The sequence below is a fragment of the Zingiber officinale genome, chromosome 10A, assembly GCF_018446385.1.
Source record: "Zingiber officinale cultivar Zhangliang chromosome 10A, Zo_v1.1, whole genome shotgun sequence".
Classification (NCBI taxonomy): Eukaryota; Viridiplantae; Streptophyta; class Magnoliopsida; order Zingiberales; family Zingiberaceae; genus Zingiber; species Zingiber officinale.
This window is the reverse complement of record NC_056004.1, coordinates 37,768,583-37,790,419: the sequence shown is the minus strand read 5'-3', so window position 1 is coordinate 37,790,419 and position 21,837 is coordinate 37,768,583. Positions and strand designations below refer to the sequence as shown.

The 21,837-nt window shown below is 42.6% G+C and overlaps 1 protein-coding gene across 1 annotated transcript; it reads right to left on the bottom strand.

Annotated features, from left to right (window-relative positions):
- Positions 1-1,461: 1,461 nt before the first annotated feature.
- On the bottom strand, positions 1,462-8,731 carry LOC122026603 (uncharacterized PE-PGRS family protein PE_PGRS54-like). The gene is made up of 4 exons (XM_042585338.1): positions 8,686-8,731; positions 8,466-8,611; positions 2,522-2,643; positions 1,462-1,753 (listed from the first exon to the last, which is right to left on the bottom strand). The coding sequence occupies exons 1-4, from the start codon at positions 8,729-8,731 to the stop codon at positions 1,462-1,464; spliced, it is 606 nt and encodes a 201-aa protein (XP_042441272.1).
- Positions 8,732-21,837: the final 13,106 nt, after the last annotated feature.

The window sequence follows — 21,837 nt, the reverse complement described above, 5'->3', positions numbered from 1 at the left end:
AGAGATGAGAGCATTGAGCTCCCCCACTTATGATTTGGGGTAGGAGGATAGGTGTACTTCGACAGTATCCCATCCACACGGTCACTCATCAGGAGCAGTGACGAGAGAGTGCACCGTTGTCACAGGCCTACCCACTTGGTCTTACCATCGTGAGTAAGATGGCTGACTGACGTCAGGGGTGACCAGGACATGTCATTGGCATCATATGCATTGATGCATTTATTGCTTGTGTTTGCTGCATTTATTTGCTGCATTTAGATGGATACATATGATTGATATGCATACAGGATTTATGACACTATCGGTCTGACGACCTTGTTATACTTATACCTAGGTCCTGGTTAGTACAGTTCTCTCCTGTTTATTTCAGTTGTATTTATCATTCTTATATCAGGAGATTGTACGCATGATTAGTGCTAGTTGTTATTTTCTTTATTATGCATATCAGTTGTTACCCACTAAGGAGTTGACTCATCCCGTGGTTATTATTACATTTCAGGTTGAGGCTGTCCGGAGGGTTCCAGTCGCTAGTCCCCTACAGGTCGCGAGGATGTGTGGTTTTTGGACTTTGGTTCTTATTTTCTTATTGCACTATCTGGACTTGTATTAGTTTACTTTATGGATGTTATCGATGAGTTTATGTGGATTTGTTTTACTACATGCTTGCCTGGACGGCAGAAGAGGTGAGTGGATTTTGTAACGTCGTGTTTTTGAGCTTTATGGGTATAGTTGAGTTTACTATTAAACTGCTTTTTGTATCGATGAGTTTTTGAGCTTTTTGTATTAGTTTATTTTCTTATCACTGCTTTAGTTTGTTTACTATTAAACTGCGTGGATGTTTGGTTGTTGCATTTTTATTATGTTGGCCGAGGTATATGTGGCCCTGAGGGCAATGTATAAAGTTTCAGATTGTCACTCATTCAGGGGAGATGCTACCGAAATTTCTTCTGGCAGGGATTCTCCCGGTGCATGACAATTTATTTGGTATCAGAGCCAGGTTGGCGATACTTGTTTGTTTGTTTTTCGTGTTACGGATTTTCGAGATTAATCTTATATCAATTTATTGGTATCAGAGCGGGTTACGATACCTGCTTTTAGTGTTTTGGATTTTAGGGTTAGCCCAAGTTTGCGAGTTAACTTGGGTATTTATTTTCGATTTTTGTATGGATTTCCGTTGGTCTTCTCGTACGGAATTCCGAGGTCATAAAGGGGGACTGGATAGTGACGGAGCATCTCCAGACGGCAAATAGGTATAAAGGTAATTTTATAGTTTTTATATTTATAGTGATATTTGTGTTAGAACTTAACAGATATGAGGAGATCTACATGTATAGCTGCGAGACGTGGTGCTGGACAGCCATGTACGAGGACTTTGGAATCTCTGAACTTGCCAGAGATGCCTACGGGGGTTGAGCCTGTCAGTCAGGGACAGAATTAGGATATTGCGGACGCGTCGGGCTCTCATACCCCGATGGCTCCTTTAGAGGTACTTACCTCGGTTGCACCGGCTGTACCCACCCCTACCGTATTTAAGGTACCACCAGGTGTACCACTAGCATACCCGACACCTGCTCCAGCAGAGCCTGCGGCGTACCCGACACCACCACCACCTGGACCTACCGTGTACCTGGGACCAGCAGCGCTCGTGCCCCCAGTGTCTACAGTGTATCCAGCAGCACCTGCACCAGCGGTACCGGTTGCTCCCATTCGATACCACCCACCAGACCTCCAGTCGCGACCACCTATGTTGACCCTGCAGTGCCACCGGTGACATATGCCCCAGTTTATGCAGCAACATCGAGAGTACCTCCCCCGGTCTATTTAGTGGTACCCCCTGTAGCGCCAGCTCCAGTGTTTCCGCCAGTTCCAGCAACTGTCCCTACCCACCTCCCAGATATTGTTGCGGCACGAGCTCGGATCCCAACATTGGCAGAGTCGATGAAGAGTCGATTCACACTCTTCCGAGGAGAGACTGATCCGAGTGTGGCCCAGTCCTGGTTAGAGACTATGGAGCGGACATTCTTCTACATGGCTTGCTCTGAGTGGGAGAAAGCAGAGCTGGCTGATTTTCACTTATGGGACGAGGTCGACACCTGGTGGGTTACGCAGCGTTCTATCATAGGCGAGCAGAACATCACTTGGGCCAGATTCAGAGAGGCTTTTGAGAGCTGCTATTTTCCTCGGGCATATCAAATGACCCGCCGGCAGGATTTTCTGAGTCTACAGCAGAACAACCGATCGGTGACAGAGTACAATGCCGAGTTCAATCGGTTTGCCGAGTTCAATCGGTTGGCCAGATTTTGTCTAGAACTGGTTGCTGAGGACAGTTCCCGTATGTAGCAGTTTATTCAGGGACTGGATGGATATCTGCAAGTAAAGCTTGCCGGTTTTGGGAACACATCTTACATAGAAAACTGGACAGAGCCCTGATGATAGAGTCAACTCACCAGAGAGCGTATCTGGATAAGAAAAGGAAGCAGTCGGGTCAGACATCTAGACAGATCCAGCAGACACAGGCTACACAGCAGCAGATTGTTCAAAGTCGGCCAGGTCAGGGTACTCCTGGGGCATTTGGTCAGCCTCAGAAGGCAGGCCAATCTTCCTCAGGACGTTTCCAATCTCCTCAGCAGAACCGGAAACAGTCTGCTAGCGATATTCACTATTTCTGATGTGGGTCCAGAGACCACATCACCTCAGCCTGTTCTCTGGGACAGTCAGTTTGTTATTATTGCAAATTGCCTGGGCGCCAGGGCCGAGATTGTCCGCTGAAGGCTCAGCATATGGCTTCCGGAGTGTCTGGTCATAGAGGGCAGCTCAGTCAGACAGGGACTCGACGAGGAGGGTGGAGATTCCAATCCTCACATCGTCAGCAGGGGGCAGGTTCCCCTGCACCAGCTGCGTATGGCATGCATGGACAGGGGCACCCCAGTACCTTTATAGTACCACAGAGTTCAGTTGTGGGACTTCAGTACCAGTCGCATCCTCAGCCTCTGGTTCAGTACTAGTCCCAGCTGCATGTACAGTATCAGTCGCCGCCCTCTCAGACTTCTCTGGCACAGTATCCAGCACCGCCTCAGTGGCAGCCTCCTGCCCAGACGCAGCAGCCACTGCAGCGTTACTACCTCCTCCTCCGCCAGAGATGGGGCATATTCATGCGGTGACCAGAGAGGATGCGCAGCGAGCCGACGGATCTGTTTTCTGTGGTACGATTTCTATTTATCCCTTTTTTGCTGATATGCTGATAGATATTGGTAGCTCGTATTCATTTATATCTCGTACCTTTATGCGGGAGATTGGTAGATTACCCACTTTCAGACCGCAGCAACTGACCATGTCTCTACCGTACGGTGATGCTTTGGACGTCACCCAGGAGGTCAGAGGTTGCCCGTTAGATTTTGGCAACATGATACTTACGGTAGATCTTTTAGTATTGGAAATGGTCAACTTTGACATTATTCTTGGTATGGACTATTTGTCAGCATATCATGCCACTGTTGATTGCCAGACGAGGGTGGTCACATTTCGACCTCCGAACCAACCTTTGTGGGATTTCACTGGCATTAGAGACAACGGCATATCGACCATTTCGGCGATTCAGGCGCAGAAGCTGCTGTCACATGGTTGTCAGGGTTTTCTGTTATCCTTGATTCATACTGAAGACGACAGTAGTTCTCAACTCTCCGACATTCCAGTAGTCCGAGAGTATCCGGATGTATTTCCAGAGGAGCTACCAGGTTTGCCACCCAGAAGGTAAGTGGAGTTTGCTATTGAGTTGATTCCGGGAACCGCACCGACATCGAAAGCTCCTTATCGTATGGCACCAAAAGAGTTGAATGAACTAAAGGTTCAACTCCAAGAGCTTTTAGACAGGGGATTTATACGCCCTAGTGCTTCTCCATGGGGTTCTCCAGTATTATTTGTCAAGAAAAAGGATGATACACTAAGGTTGTGCATTGACTACAGACAGCTGAATGCAGTGACCGTCAGAAATAAGTACCCTAGCAGTCTCTAGCAGAGGTAATTTAGTAGACCCTCAGAAGATCGAGGCTGTCACCAGTTGGGAGCGGCCGAAATCAGTGTAGGAGATCCGCAGTTTTCTGGAACTAGCTGGATATTACAAACGGTTCGTCGAGGGTTTCTCGCGTATTGCTATGCCACTGACACGCCTGACTAAGAAAGGCGTGAAGTTCACTTGGACCGAGGATTACGAGACCAGCTTCTAGGAGCTGAAGCGGAGATTAGTATCGGCTCCAATTTTGGTTTTGCCCGCTGGAGAGGACGGATTCGTGCTCTACACCGACGCGTCTCTTCAGAGTTTGGGCTCTGTTCTGATACAGCACGGTAGGGTAGTCTCCTATGCTTCTCGTCAGTTGAAGGAGCATGAGAAGAACTACCCAGTACATGATTTGGAGCTAGCCGCCATCATCTTTGCTCTGAAGATTTGGCGACATTATCTATACGACATTACCTTTGAGATTCTTACGGATCATAAGAGTCTCAAATATATTTTCACTCAGAAGGAACTTAATCTCCGACAGAAGAGATGGATGGAGTTCCTGATGGATTATGATTGTACCATTAGCTACCATCCGGGGAAAGCTAATGTGGTTGTCGATGCACTCAGCAGGAAGTCCAGAGGGACTTTGGCTTGCCACCGAGTTTCAATCACAGACTTGGTTCAGGGTATCTCCGATTTGGGCCTTCAGGAGCAGGGACAGACAGAGCAGGGTATTCTGGTTACCATGGTTGCTCAGTCGTCGATCAGGACGAGGATCCGAGAGGCCCAGGCCGGTGATCAGCATTTGTAGTTTATTGGTAGCTAGATAGCTTCCGGGCAGCAGACCGAGTTCACACGAGATGAGGAGGTATTATATACTTCTGAGGCAGATTATGCGTACCTCAGTCTCACCCAGTCTTATAGGAGCTACTTCAGGAGGCTCATCGCTCTCGATTTGCGATCCATCCAGGTGGGACCCGCATGTATCGAGATTTGAGGCGTTCCTATTGGTGGAACGGTATGAAGAAAGACATCGCGGAATTTGTAGCGAGATGTCTGGTATGTCAGCAGGTGAAGGCCGAGCACCAGAGACCTGCAGGATTACTTCAGCTGATTCCTATTCCTAAGTGGAAATGGGAACACATTACCATGGACTTTGTGGTGGGTTTGCCGAGGACACAACGAGGCCATGACGCAATTTGGGTAATCGTTGATCGATTAACCAAATCCGCGCACTTCTTAGCGATCCGGAAGACTGATTCCCTGGATCGATTGGAAGATCTGTATTGTCGGGAGATCATCAGATTACATGGTATTCCTTTGACTATTATTTCAGATAGAGACCCCGATTCATGTCTCGTTTCTGCCAGAGTCTGTAGCAGGCCTTGGGCACTCAGCTCCGTTTCAGTACAGCTTTCCATCCGCAGACAGATGGACAGTCAGAGCGGACCATTCAGACTCTAGAGGACTTGCTGAAGTCATGTGTATTAGATTTTAGAGGTAGTTGGGTGGACCATTTGCCATTGGTAGAGTTCGCCTACAACAACAGCTTTCATTCGGCTATCCAGATGGCACCGTTTGAAGCGTTGTATGGTAGGCCTTGTCGGACACCCACCCTCTGGGATGAGGTTAGGGAGGCCCAGCTGTTGGGACCTCATAGAGCTCGGCATGAGGCAGAGTTGGTCCGTACTATCAGACGGAGGATGTCAAAGGCGTAGGACCGCCAGAAGAGTTATGCTGATCGAAGACGCAGACCCCTGGAGTTCTCTACTGGCGACCATGTATTTCTGCGAGTTTCACCCACAAAAGGGGTGAAGAGATTTGTCCTCAGAGGTAAGCTAGCTCCATGGTACATTAGCCCTTTCTAGATCCTGGAGAGGATTGGAGTAGTAGCTTATCGTCTGCCACTACCACCGTCCCTGGCAGACATTCACAACGTATTCCACGTATCTATGCTGAGGAGATACGTACCCGACCTGACACATGTGCTGATAGATATCCCAGTTCCCCTTCAGCCTAACGCTACCTACGAGGAGGTTCTGGTACGGATCCTGGACCGGAAAGAGTGTCAGTTGCGGAACAAGACTATCCGGCTAGTTAAAGTCGAATGGCGGCATCATTCGGACGAGGAGGCTACCTGGGAGCTCGAGGATACTATCCGAGCTCGATACCCCCATCTTTTCACTTGAGGTATGTGATTTAATTTACCGTTCAGCATTTATACTCTTTACCTGTTGTTAGTATTTGCTGATGGTAGATAACGAAATTTGAGGGACCAAATTTTTATTAGTGGAGGAGAATATAAAATACTGAAAAAAAATGGTGAATAATGATAAGACAAGTTTCCGAAATTTTTGGGAATTTTTCGGGAATTTTTTGGAGACCGTATGGACGAGTTTACATGGATAAAACTGGGCCTCTGGAAAGCCTGTTTAGGCTACCCATTTAACCGAGGAAAAGTAGAATTTATTTATTCATTTTCTGTTTCTTTTTCTTTTCTTTGTTTTCGCCGAACTCTTCCTTTTTCCCCCGCGCGCCCGACGCTACCGAACCCGTGCCCAAACCGGCGCCGCTCGACGGTTTCTTCCCCCACAAGCGTACAAAAACTCGAGCCCAACACATCTTCTCCTAACCGTGCCCTAAATCTGCCGCCCACTTCCTTCTTCTACCTTAGCCGACGCCACAAAAATGAAGCCAGAGCAGCGACGCCAGCCGATCGTCGGTCGCCTCCTATGTGCTCGTGCCCTAGCTAGCCACCGACCACCACAACCGACGCCGATTCTCTCTGCCTAGCACTATCGCCGGCCACCAGGTCTGACCCAGCGCCGCAGTCGCCTATGCCCTAGCGCCGGCAGCCGATTTCACCCGCGCCCTAGCACTGTCGCCGGATCCTTGATCACCTCCAACAAGTGGAGAGGAAGAAGTAGGAAAGATTCCAGCATGGAGATTGTGCTCTATGGGGTGTTCTTGGTCCGACCCATCTTGTTCCAACGTCAACAGTGGCTAGGTAGTGAGGTAAGGAGTAGAGAATTATATTCTGGTTGTAGATTATGTGTTGTTTGGACTATTATGATGATAGATTTGATTTAGGTATGCAGTAATCAATTTATACTAGTGTATTTCCTGATTAGCGATCCATACTCTAGGTTAACTTGAGGTATTTGGTTTGGAACGACAACAAGTGCCCCCGGCAGCAACTGTGATTTTCCGGCCACAATTTCCAGCAACATCCCTGGCTGTGATTTGAGGTAAGGCGTAAGGATTTGAAATATTTTGTTGGTGATTGCTAGTTATGTTAGCAAGAAGTGTTAATTTTAGGTAGGGTGAATGATCATGTTGATTAGGGTTCTTGGTAAATAAGGATTTTGGTTAGCTATTTTGTTTACAATAAAACTTAGCTAAACCACACGATTTATTACAGGATTCGGATTCAGGATGAGTACTTCGACATAGAAGTTGATTAGCTCGATCTATATTGGAGGCGGGTACTTTGACTTTATGTCATTTGATATCCATAGTAGTGTTTTTAACAAATAGCAATAATTATGTTTCTTATCTGTTTCGGTTGGTCACTACCCGATCTGTTACATGCTTATTTTGTTTATTTGTTATGCACTTCATGTTAGTACCTACCTGATTATACATGCCTATAGGGTAGTGACACAACCATATTTTTATTATGTTCAGGACCTAAGTTTTGATACCTTATCTGGCCTGTGTACCTAGACCATTGATTAGGTCAATTTGTTCTAGGGTACATATTATATATATGGATAGGTTCAGGATATTTTCAATGTTTAGTGTCATGCACCATCTCGCATGATTGCATGCTGTGCGATAGTCGACTCCATTATTATTGAGCACATCGCCAGTTACATGGATCTGCACACAACCACTCATGGGTTTGTGGTTTTTATCAGGCAGGGTGTGTTGTAGCAAGTGCTCTGTAGGATTCTCCCGAGGCGTGACAATTTATTTGGTATCAGAGCCAAGTTGGCGAATACTTGTTTGTTTATTTTTCATGTTACGAATTTTCGAGATTAATCTAATACCAATTTATTGGTATCAGAGCAGGTTACGATACCTACTTTTAGTATTCTGGATTTTAGGGTTAGCCCAAGTTTGATAGTTAACTTGGGTATTTATTTTCGATTTTTGTATGGATTTCCGTTGGTTTTCTCGAACGGAATTTCGAGGTCATAAAGGGGGACTGGACAGCGATGGAGCATCTCCAGACGACAAATAGGTGTAAAAGTAATTTTATAGTTTTTATATTTGTAGTAATTTTTGTGTTATAACTTAACAGATATGAGGAGATCTACACGTATAGCTGCAAGACGTGGTGCTGGACGGCCACGTACTAGGACTTTGGAATCTATGGACTTGCCAGAGATGCCTACTGGGGTTGAGCCTGTCAGTCAGGGACAGACTCAGGATATTGCGGGCGCGTCACCCCTACCGTATTTACGGTACCAGCGGGGGTACCACTGGCATACCCGACACCTGCTCTAGCAGAGCTTACGGCGTACCCGATACCACCACCACCTGGACCTACCGTGTACCCGGCACCAGCAGCGCCTGTGCCTCCAGTGCCTATAGTGTATCCAGCAGCACCTGCACCAGCAGTACCGGTTGCTCCACATTCGATACCACCCACCAGACTTCCAGTCGCGACCACCTATGCTGACCCTGGAGTGCCACTGGCGGCATATGCCCCAGTTTATGCAGCAGCATCGTAAGTACCTCCCCCGGTCTATTTAGCGGTACCCCCTATAGCGCCAGCTCCAGTGTTTCCGCCAGTTCCATTAGCTGTCCCTACCCACCTCCCAGATATTGTCGCGGCACGAGCTCGGATCCCAGCATTGGCAGAGTCGATGAAGAGTCTATTCACACTCTTCCGAGGAGAGACTGATCCGAGTGTGGCCCAGTCCTGGTTAGAGACTATGGAGCGGACATTCTTCTATATGGCTTGCTCCGAGTGGAAGAAAGCAAAGCTGGCTGCTTTTCACTTACGGGACGAGGTCGACACCGGGAGGGTTACACAGCGTTCTATCATAGGTGAGCAGAACATCACTTGGGTCAGATTCAGAGAGGCTTTTGAGAGCCGCTATTTTCCACGGGCATATCAGATGACCCGCCGGCAGGATTTTCTGAGTCTACGGCAGAACAACCGATCGGTGACAGAGTACAATGTCGAGTTCAATTGGTTGGCCAGATTTTATCCAAAACTGGTTGCCGAGGACAATTCCCATATGCAGCAGTTTATTCAGGGACTGGATGGACATCTATAAGTAAACCTTGCCGGTTTTGGGAACGCATCTTACATAGAGTGGCGTTGAAGGCACTCTTAGGTGGATAACGAGCAGCGGTCAAAGCCTGATCGACAGTGGCTGAATCGGGATAAAATCTTGGGTTGGATCCACCTTGGAGCTTAATGGAGGCGCCTTGAACACCCTTTATAAGGATGTCTCGAGACAGTGGTAAAGACAACACCTTCTAAGCGACCATTTTGCGACAAGCTGCAAACGAGAAGTTCTCGAAGTGCTGTAGCAACATCCCGATGACCTGGAGCTCTAGATTTGATATTCTTGTTGTCGGTATTCCTTTCTTTACAGTTTAAATTGTAATTAGTCTATAATAACTTTTCAAGCTTATAGTTGTTGCCCACCGGAAGCGATCAACGATCGCGGGCCCTGGAGTATGAGTCGCCACAGGCTCCGAACCAAGTAACTCCTCGTGTCTTTGAGTGTGATTGTCCTTTTAATTTCCACTGCGTTTATCACTCAAGTTTTACGAATCGAACGAAATAGCCACGAGCACTATTCACCCCCCCCCCCACCTCTAGCGCTTCTCGATCCAACAATTGGTATCAGAGCAGGGTCTCTTCGATTTGGTGCAACCACCAATCAAGTATTTTTTGTGTGGTTATTTTCAATTTTACAGAGTCAATTAGAATTATCTTAATAGCTACATTTTAATTCCTTTTACGAATCGATTTTTGCTCGAAATTGGTGCAACACCACTCGAGCTCGTTAATTTTAGCTCTATTCCCGCACTACTAATCCAAGAACTAGTCTTGGGACATCTTATTTTATTTTGTATTTGCATATTGATTAAATGTCCCAGCAAGAAGGATACAATACCGTTCGTCCCCCGCTCTTCACCAGAGAAGATTTCAGGTACTGGAAAGGACGAATGGAAATCTTCCTAAAAATCCAGTTCGAGATGTGGATGATCGTCAAGACTGGATTCCAACTGCCAACCGACGAAGACTTCAAGCCTACACCCTGCGAGAACTGGGAACCATCTCTAATCAAGAAGGTGGAAGCCAATGCCAGAGCAACCTGCACCCTCCAGTGTGAACTGACCAAGGAGGATCTCAACAGAGTTGGTCCATCTTCTAGAGAGGAGAGAGACCGCATGGATAAGATTCCTTATGCTTCAACCATAGGATCTATCATGTACGCTATGCTATGTACTCGTCCTGATATTTCGTATGCTTTGAACATGACGAGAAGATACCAGTCAGATCCAGGTGAACGTCACTGGATAACGGTCAAGAATATTCTTAAGTACTTGAGAATGACTAAAGACTATTTCTTGATATTTGGAGGCTATGACGAGCTAGCTGTAAAGGGTTATAGTGATGCCAGCTTCCAAACTGACCAGGATGATTATAGATCACAGTCTGGGTTCGTGTTTTGCTTGAATGGTGGTGCTGTGAGCTAGAAGAGTTCGAAGCAGGACACAGTTGCTGATTCTACAACAGAGGCCGAGTATATTGCTGCATCAGAAGCAGTAAAGGAGGCAGTTTGGATCCGCAAGTTCATTACTGAGCTTGGGGTGGTTCCTAGCATAGCCGATCCTATAGAGTCTATTGTGACAACAATGGAGCAATTGCACAGGCTAAGGAACCTCGCTCACACTAGCGGACCAAACACATACTACGGCGCTTCCATCTCATTCGAGAGATCATCGATAGAGGAGATGTGAAGATTTGCAGAGTACCCACAGAGGCTAATGTCGCTAATCCCTTGACCAAGGCTTTGGCATAGAGAAAGCATGATGGTCACACTAGGTCATTAGGCCTTAGAGCCTACACTGATTGGCACTAGTGCTAGTGAGAGATTGTTAGTTAGAGCCCTAGAGCCAATCATATGATGATTGTTGTATGGACTCGATGTATCATATTCCTATACATACTAATAAAGGCATTTCTTTATGGTTATTATACTTACTTGTATTGGTGCCAAATAACTAAGTATAATAGCATCCTTGAGTAGAATGTTCTTATCTATATCAATCGATTGGTTGAATTGATAGTGAGATGATATAGAGAACACTACTCTTAATCATTTCTAGTCAAGTATTAACATTCAGGGACAATGTTAATGCGATGAGACTAGCATGTAGATCAACTTGATGACTTGATCTCACAAGTCATGGATATAGAGATACCAAGTTGGCACATGAGTATGCATTGGAGAATGTATACTGAATGACCTGCCATGAGAAAGTATCATGGATCATTATATGAGTGTCATATACTTTCTCATGTGACTATTAGTATGACTATGAGTCCTTGGACCTGAAGTCACCATGGTTCCCTACATAAGGAGTTGCATACTTTGGCTTCGTCAAACGTCACCCGTAACTGGGTGGACTATAAAGGCGATTACTGGGTATGTAACAAATTATGCGGAGGGATGTGAGTGATGTAGATGGGATCTATTCCTCCTATATGACGGGAGTGACATCATGGATCTTGATAGAGTGAGACCACTAAGTACATGGTCATGCACAAATGAATCAATATAAAATATTGAGCTCATTTAATTAGAGTGAGTCTACTTGGAGTTTAAGATATAGATTGATTAGAGGATGACAAGGTATATGCCTCAATTGATCAATCTAAATATCTAGGATAGAAGAACATTATCATATATTATGAGAGTCACAATTAGTAGTCACAAAGGTGATGTTGGATCTCAACATTCTTGTAACTTGGGTAGTAATGATGTGTTGCTAGATACTGCTCATTACTTATGTTTCTAAATGAGTTTAGGAGCATTGCCAACGTTACAAGAACCTATAGGGTCACACACAAAAGGCAATTAGATGGAGATTAGGTTCATATGATGAACCAAATTGGATTAAGAGTAATCCAAATTAGACTAATTGAGTTGGACTCAATTTGATTCATGTGTCTAATGAGTCTAATTTAGATTATGATTCATTGAGTCAATTTAAATCAATGAATAGAGATTCATTAAATTAAGTTGACTTGAATCAAAGGTTGGATTTGATCAACCATGGGAGATAAGAGGTCAAGTTTGACTGGACTTGAGAGGGAAGATGAAGGGTCAAGTTTGACTTGACCAATTGCCACCTCATTGTAACTTGGCATAGGGTCGGCCAATGATAATGGTCCACATCATCATGGCTACATCAAGTGTGTGCCACCTCATGAGGGAGACCAAGAGTCATGACTTTTGGTATTACATGGAAGTTTAAAACCTCTCAAGTGTGGTCGGCCATACATTGATTGGAATTCTAGTTGGAATTCAAGTCTTCTTCTTCCTCCTCTCTTCTTCCCTCTCCCTCATTCTCCATTGTTGAAACCCCTTGAGAGTGCTAGCACACTCTAAGTAATTTTTCTCCATCTCTTGTCCGTGTGGATACGTATAGAGGAGTGTTCACTTTACACACTACGAGATCCGACAATTTTTGGACGAGCGGGATAAGCGAAGAGCTTTGCTACAAAGGTATAATCTCTACCATGTAGATCTAGTGTAGATTTAGGAGAAAACTAAGTATATGTAAATTTTTATCTTTGCACGGATCCGTGGCAAGAACTTCGAGGTTTTTCGCAACGCAAAAAGCGGTTTTTACGGCTCGAAAGTTCCTACAGTGGTATCAGAGCCACGTGCGAAGCATATACTTGTTTTATTTGCATTTTATTGGATATTTACATATCTGTAAATTTCTGTAGATTTACTAAATTTTAACATTTTATGAGTATTTTTCTCTTGGGAGCGAAACAACAAGTGTATAGTCACTTGGAGGTTTTCGGCCACCAAGAAAAAAATTTCGCAACGAGTTGGTCTCGGCCAAATCGGTGATCTAAGTGATTTTAGGTGCTGTAAGGCCTATGTAACACTCACAAAATTAATTTTGTGAGTAGGGGTGCTCCCCCTAACCCCGCAAGTGGAATTGTTACTTGACCTCGGCTAAAAAAATCAGCAAGCAAGATCGCTGCGAAGTTGTGGCTCATAAAGGGTTGTTAGAATGGTAGTAAATTTATAAAAATTTATGAAAAATGCATATTTTGAATATTTGTGTGATGTGTTAATGGATATGGCCCAAGAGACCCAATATGATTGGAAATTGTGTGTTGTAATTGATAATACGACCTGCGAGCCGTCAGTTGGTTGTGCGTGTTGTATTTTGTTACACGACCTATGTGTCGTGCCCTCCTTCTTTTAATATTCCTATTGTAAAATAGTTTTAGACTCGAATGTAACTCGAGTTTCACTTTTGTAATATACAATTGAAGATGGAGTTACAAGAAGGAAGCCGACAACACAAGGTGGTCAAATGAAGACCTTAGAGAAGATGTTATCCCTAGGTTGACCATTCGATCTTCTCATTGGCTTGAGAGGATCGTAGAAGGGGCCATAACCATGTCACATTATTTTTGTATATTGATATATTCTTTGTGTGTATGTGATGCATTCTAATGTAGGGTAATTAGTGCCTTAATGTGTATATGATACGAATTCATGATTAGATTAGATCTTAATCAAGTCAACTCGATATGCCTACCAAGTTTTGATACCCATCACTACCTCGATCATTTGTTGTTGTTGAATCTGCCAAAGCAAAGCAACGCATATTATCTTGGTAGGGTGTGGAGGGACAATCTTGGTCCTGCCTATCAAATCTTGGGTTAGTACAAACTCAATTAGATTGAGTATAACTAGTTAACTCAATTGGATCGAGTATAACTATAGGCATTCTCCAACGGTTGGAAGATAGGATACAAATCACATTTATACTAAATCTTGGGTGATTTAGCTAAAGCTAACTCAAGTTTTATGATAAATGAGGATCTTGATCCTATAAACAAGAGTTGCATAGAGATGTAATTGATAATTAGTTATCTACCGATTATACTAAGTCTTGGGCGATTTAGCCAAAGCTAACTCAAGACGTAGTATGATGTGGATCTTGTCCCACGAGAATTATAGCTAATTGTTATGAATCTAGTAGTGTGGTTTGACCACATCCATGACTTGATTCTACAAAAGCCCTATAATTCAGTGGGAGCATCATTTAGTTAAAGGTCTAATTAAATGATAAATGGAATCTGATATTTACTTTCTGCATTATTTCTGTTGTAGATTGTCATATCAACAAACACGAACACCTTCTCCCTGCATTCTGTCCTTGATAAGGACAACCTCAATAGAACTAATTTCCTGGACTGGTACAGGAATCTGAGAATCGTTCTCACACAAGAAAGAAAACTGTACGTCCTGGAGCAGCCCATTCCCGAGGCACCTCCTGCCACTGCCATGCGAGCTGACCAAGATGCTTATAGGAAGCATCAAGATGATGCATTAAATGTGTCATGACTCATGCTCGCGACCATGAACTCTGAGCTTCAGAAGCAACATGAGTTGATGTCTACTTATGATATGGTTGAACATCTTCGTCAACTATATCAAGGACAAGCGAGGCGCGAGAGATTCGAGATCTCCAAGGCACTGTTTCAGTGCAAGATGCAAGATGGGACTCCCGTAGGTCCATATGTGCTCAAGATGATTGGGTACATAGAAAATCTACAGAGGCTAAGATTCCCACTTGGCCAAGAACTGGCCACTGACTTGATCTTGCAATCCTTTCCAGAGAGCTACAGTCAATTTGTCATGAATTGCAACATGAACGAAATTGACAAGTCACTGCCTGAGCTGCTAAGCATGTTAAGAACTGCCGAGCTCAACCTTAAAAAAATAAAGCCCAACTCCATTTTGATGGTGCAAAGGTATAAAGGCAAAGGAAAGCCTAAAGGTAAGGGAAAGTCCCAAGCCAAGGGCAAAGGCAAGATAATGAAACCGAAATGAGGGGTTGCCAAGGATGCTACCTGCTTCCACTGCGGTCAAATCGGGCACTATAAGAGGAACTGCAAAGGATACCTAGAAGATCTTAAGAAGAAGAGAAGTGAGACTTCTACTTCAGGTATATATGTTATAGAAGTCAATCTATCTATTTCTGCATCATGGGTATTGGATACCGGATGTGCTTGTCACATTTGTACTAATGTGCAGGCACTGAGAAATAGCAGGGCATTGACGAAGGGCGAGGTGGACCTACGAGTAGGTAATGGAGCACGGGTTGCTGCTGTTACTGTAGAAACTTACTATCTATCTCTGCCCTCTAGGCTTGTACTAGAATTAGATGAATGTTGTTATGTGCCTGCTCTTACAAAGAACATTATTTCAGTATCTTGTTTGGACAAGAAAGGCTTTTCGTTTATAATAAAGAACAAATATTGTTTCGTTTATTTAAACGATATGTTCTATTGTAGTGCACCTCTGATGAATGGACTCTACATTCTAGACTTAGAGAACTCCATCTATAACATAAGTACCAAAATGTTCAAGTCAAATGAAATGAACCAAACCTATCTATGCATTGTCGCTTAGGTCATATAAATGAAAATCGCTTATCCCAGCTCCATAAAGATGGTTGGCTAGACTCATTTGATTTCGAATCATATGAGACATGCGAGTCATGCCTACTGGGCAAGATGACCAAGACTTCCTTTAGTGGATACAGCAAAAGAGCGACTGACTTGTTGGGACTTATACATAGTGATGTATGTGGCCCTTTCAATGTCGCTGCCAGAGGTGGTTATAGATACTTCATTACATTTACTGATGATTTTAGTAGATATGGTTATATGTATCTGATGACACATAAGTCACAATCCTTTGAAAAGTTCAAAGAATTTAAGAATGAAGTACAAAACCAGCTAGGCAAGAGTATTAAGATACTTTGATTAGATCGAGGTGGTGAATACCTTAGCCATGAGTTTCATAACTATCTAGCTGAGTGTGGGATTCTATCTCAACTCACTCCTCCTGGAACACCACAGTGGAATGATGTATCTGAAAGGAGGAATCGTACTCTATTAGATATGGTACGATCTATGATGAGTCACACAGATCTTCCTATATCCTTTTGGGGATATGCTCTAGACACAGCAGCCTTCACACTTAACTGTGCTACATCCAAAGCTGTGATAAAGACACCATATAGGATATGGACTGGGAGAAATGCCCAGGTATCTTTTATGAGGATTTGGGGTTGTGAGGCTTACGTTCGATGTCAAGTCTCGGGCAAACTGGGACCCAAATATGATAAGTGCTATTTTATAGGATATCCCAAGGAAACGAAGGAATATTACTTCTACATTCTCAGTCAGCACAAAGTGTTTATGGCTAAAACTGGGGTATTTCTAGAAAGGGACTTTGTTTCTAGAAAAACTAGTGGGAGTACGTTTGATCTTGAAGAAGTTCAAGATATGGACCATAGCACTGAGACCTTGATGGAAGTTGAACTGGAACCACAAAATGTTGTGGATGATAAGATTGTTCCGCAAAGAGTTGAGGAACAACAACTAGTTCAAGTAGACCTACCTCTTCGCATGTCTGATAGGGTACATCGTTAGCCTGAGAGATACTCATTTCTCTTGTCTGACCATGATGACGTTATGCTCGTTGAGAATGAGCTTACCTCCTATCAGGAAGTTGTGATGAGACCAGATTCTGAGAAATGGCTAGAGGCCATGAGATCCGAGATGGAATCCATTTACACCAACCAAGTATGGACTTTAGTTGATCCACCTGAAGGCGTTAAACCCATTGGGTGTAAGTGGGCCTTTAAGAGAAAGACTGACATGGATGGGCATTTGCATACCTATAAGGGTCGTTTGGTAGCTAAAGGTTTCAAGCAAATTCATGGTATTGACTATGATGAAACCTTTTCTCCAGTAGCGATGTTTAAGTCCATTTGGATCATGCTTGCTATTGCAGCATACCACGATTATGAGATCTGGAAGATGGATGTCAAAATGGAGTTTCTGAATGGAAACTTGCTCGAGGATGTGTACATGACACAACCTAAGGGTTTTGTAGATCCACAACATACTGAAGAGTATGCAAGCTACATAAGTCCATTTATGGGCTAAAGCAAGCTTATCGGAGCTGGAATCTTCGATTCGATGATGCAATCAAACAGTTTGGTTTCATCAAGAATGAAGATGAGCCCTGTGTCTACAAGAAGGTTGTTGGGAACACAGTTGTCTTCCTTATATTATATGTGGATGACATATTACTCATTGGAAATGACATCCCTTTGCTGGAGTCTGTAAAGACTTAGCTGGGGAATTATTTCTCAATGAAAGACTTAGCTGGGTCACACACAAAGGGCAATTAGATGGAGATTAGGTTCATATGATGGACCAAGAGGATTAGGTTCATATGATGAACCAAATTGGATTAAGAGTAATCCAAATTAGACTAATTGAGTTGGACTCAATTTGATTCATGTGTCTAATGATTATAATTTAGATTATGATTCATTGAGTCAATTTAAATCAATGAATAGAGATTCATTAAATTAAGTTGACTTGAATCAAAGGTTGGATTTGATCAACCATGGGAGATAAGAGGTCAAGTTTGACTTGACTTGATAGGGAAGATGAAGGGTCAAGTTTGACTTGACCAATTGCCACCTCATTGTGACTTGGCATAGGGCCAGCCAATGATGATGGTCCACATCATCATGGCTACATCAAGTGTGGGTCACCTCATGAGGGAGACCAAGAGTCATGACTCTTGGTATTACATGGAGGTTTAAAACCTCTCAACAGTGGTCGGCCATACATTGATTGGAATTCTAGTTGGAATTCAAGTCTTCTTCTTCCTCCTCTCTTCTTCTCTCTCCCTCATCCTCCATTGTTGAAACCCATTAAGAGTGCTAGCACACTCTAAGTAATTTGTCTCCATCTCTTGTCCGTGTGGATACGTATAGCGGAGTGTTCACTTTGCACACTACGAGATCCGGTAATTTTTGGACGAGCGGGATAAGCAAAGGGCTTTGCTACAAAGGTATAATCTCTACCATGTAGATCTAGTGTAGATCTAGGAGAAAACTAAGTATATGTAAATTTTTATCTTTGCACAGATCCGTGGCAAGAACTTCGAGGTTTTCCGCTATGCAAAAAGCGGTTTTTGCGGCTCGAAAGTTCCTACACAAACGAGTCTCCTTGCACTGATGGCCCGGGTCCAGATCAATATGTCCGAGAGCGAGAGCGAATCAGAAGCTGAATCGAAGAGAAGCCACGGATCTGTATCCATTTCCGAAGGGCCTGACCCCACTGTAAGTATTCCGCGTTTAAATAATTTAGTTAATTATTTATTACATAAATAAGAAAAATCCAATATTCGGATCAAGTCACTTCTGAAAGAGGCATCAGCCCTTAAAGAAGTGACCAACTCCAAATCCTTATCTGACTCCGTTCAGATTGGAACCTCGACTCAAGTCTAAAAGCTTGAGGAAGAGAATTCCAACCTGAAAATTCAAGTCAAGGATTTGAAGACCGCATTGGAATGGTTCACTTTGGGTTCCAAGAATCTTGACCTGATTCTTGGAAAACAAAAGGTCGTATACAGCAGATCCGGAATTGGATTCAAACCTAAAAAGAAATATAGATCGTATTTGTCACTTGTAAACAGAACAAATGGAAAAGTGGTCCAAGCATGGGTACCTAAGTCCAACTTGGTCAATCAAGTTGGACTTGGTCAATATTGGGTTCCCAAGTATCAAGTACATTACCTTGATAGACCATATCGAGACTATGATCCAGGGGGAACCAAAAGAAAATTCATATTAATAAATAGATAAATAATTAAAATAAAATAATTAAATTAAGAAACTTAAATCCAATCTATAAATTAATAATGTAGGGAGGCTCCAGAATAGCTGACACCTCCAAAACTAACCTACCCGTCAGGGTAATCCAAACCAAGCTACCCGGCAAGGTAATTAGGGTTACAACTAAAAGGGCTAGGTTCAACTTGACCTATGGTACTGGTGAAGTTTTGGATGATAGTACGTTAGGGAAACTCAATCTATGCATGTCTAGGAAGATATGGCTTCGACCTGGTGCATTTGGCTAAGCAGAACTGACCGAAGCTACCCTTTACGAATCCTAACTAGTTAGACCAAAGTTTTGTACTAAGTTCAGTGGATAGGACTATTTGGAAAACTTCGAAGACATGGTTACTTTAATGATGTCCAAGTGACTCACCATAGCCCAGAGGTTTATCCAAAGAATGTCTATTTGCTGAGCCCAAAGCTAAACCTGAATCTAACACAAAGTTAAACCTAACCCTATAACTGAACAAAATTCATCTCACAAAAATTATAGGATCCCCTGATTGAAAAATTCAGATTGGGTGAGATGACTAAGGAAAAAAATTAAAATTAAAATCAAAATTAAAATTAAAATTAAAATTAAAATTAAAATTAAAATTAAAATTAAAAGAATAAGAAGTGATCATGGGGGTGAATTTGAAAATCATAGGTTTACCCAATTTTGTAAAATTAATGGATACAAACATGAATTCTCATGCCCTAGAACCCCCCCCCCCCCCAACAGAACGGTCTAGTAGAACGGAAAAATAGAACCCTACAAAAGGCCGCAAGAACCATGTTAAACGAGTATAACTTAAGTCATTAATTCTGGGTCGAAGCAATAAATACAACAAACAACATTCGAAATAGAATTCTGATTAACAAATTACAAAATAAAACCCCCTATGAAATATACTATAATAAAATTCTCAACTTGAACTATTTAAAAGTATTTGGATGTAAAGTTCATATTTTAAATACTAAAGATTACTTAGGAACATTTACACCCAAATCAATCCAAGGAATATTCTTAGGGTACTCCTCAACCAGTAGGGCCTATAGAGTCTATAATCAAAATACCCTAAAAGTTGAAGAAACAACTAATGTAATCTTTGATGAAGAGAATACCCTACCTAATATAAATGAAAATGTTGATATTACCCCAAGAATTTTAGAAGATGATGAAATTCAACCTAACACTAGTGAACCAGAGGAACTAATTACTGACCCAAGTATAAGACCAACAAGAATAAGTACTTCTCACCCACCTAACTAAATTTTGGGTGACCCAAACCTAGGAGTTAGAACTAGATCCTCCTATAGAAACCTAAGTCAGATTGCCCTTATTTCTAAGATTGAGCCGAAGACTATAGAAGAAGCTCTTCCTGACCCATACTGGATCATTGCAATGCAGGAAGAGTTAGCCCAATTTGATAGAAACCAAGTCTGGAAACTTGTACCTAAACCCATAGATAAGTCCATAATTGACACCAAATGGGTATTTAAGAACAAATTGAATGATCAGGGTGATATAGTAAGAAATAAGGTCAGACTAGTAGCCAAAGGGTTCAGCCAAGTTGAAGGGTTAGATTATGACGAAACCTATGCACCAGTTGCTAGACTCGAATCCATTAGGATGCTGCTGCCCTATGCAGCACATAAGGGATTCAGATTATACCAAATGAATGTCAAGTCAGCCTTCTTAAATGGGTTTATTAAAGAAGAGGTATATGTAAGCCAACCTCCAGGATTTGATGACCTAGACAACCCAAACCATGTGTTTAAACTGAAAAAGGCCTTATATGAACTAAAACAAGCACCTAGGGCATGATATGAACAGTTATCTAATTACCTAATATCTAAAGGCTTTAACCAAGGTCAAATAGATCAGACCCTATTTGTCAAAACCTTAGAAAAAGACAATTTTATAGCCCAAATCTACGTTGATGATATAATTTTTGGCTCAACCAACACTAAACTTTTAAAAGAATTTGTTAGATTAATGGAAAATGAATTTGAAATGAGCTTGGTGGGGGAACTTAATTTTTTCTTAGGTTTACAAATTAAACAAGACGGAGATGGAATCTATATTTATCAAACTAAATATGCTAAGGAACTGATTAAAAAATTTGGCATGGAAAATTCAAAAATTATAAATACCCCAATGGCAACTAACATCAACATTGATTCTGACTCAGAAGGAAAACTAGTAGACCCAAAGCACTATAGAAGTCTAATAGGTAGCTTACTCTACTTAACTGCAAGTTGACCCGATATATTATTTGCAGTAGGTATGTGCGCAAGATATCAATCGTGTGCAAAAGAATCACACTTAACATATGTTAAAAGAATACTCAGGTACATTAAGGGCACCCTAAATGTCAGACTTTGGTATCCTAGAACATGCACCTTTGACCTATATGGCTATTCTGATTCAGATTATGCTGGATGCAAACTAGATAGAAAAAGAACAAGTGGCAGTTGTCAATTTCTAGGTCAATGCCTAGTAAGTTGGTCAAGTAGAAAGCAACACTATGTTGCCCTATCTACCACTGAAGCTGAATGCATAGCTTTAGAAGAATGTGCATCTCAATTATTATGGATGATGCATACCCTAAAAGACTACCGATTAGAATATCAAAATACTAAAATCTCAATCGACAACATAAGTTCAATCAATTTAACCAAAAATTCAATTCACCATTCAAGGACTAAACACATAGATGTAAAACATCATTTTGTAAGGGATCACGTAGCTAGGGGAGATATTGTACTTAACTATGTTGAGTCCAAATCAAACCTAGCCGACATATTCACAAAACCCTTACCTGAACTTAAGTTCAGTGCACTTAGAA

What these genes read in the sequence shown, in the direction of transcription:
- LOC122026603 (XM_042585338.1), bottom strand. Translation starts at nt 8,731, where the DNA reads ATGCTGCTGCATAAACTGGGGCATATGCCGCCAGTGGCACTCCAGG. An exon ending in GCCGCCAGTGGCACTCCAGG is followed by an intron (nt 8,612 to 8,685) that starts GTCAGCATAGGT and finishes CTGCTGGTGCAG; the next exon opens with GTGCTGCTGGATACACTATA. An exon ending in GTGGTACCCCCGCTGGTACC is followed by an intron (nt 2,644 to 8,465) that starts GTAAATACGGTA and finishes TATCGCTAGCAG; the next exon opens with ACTGTTTCCGGTTCTGCTGA.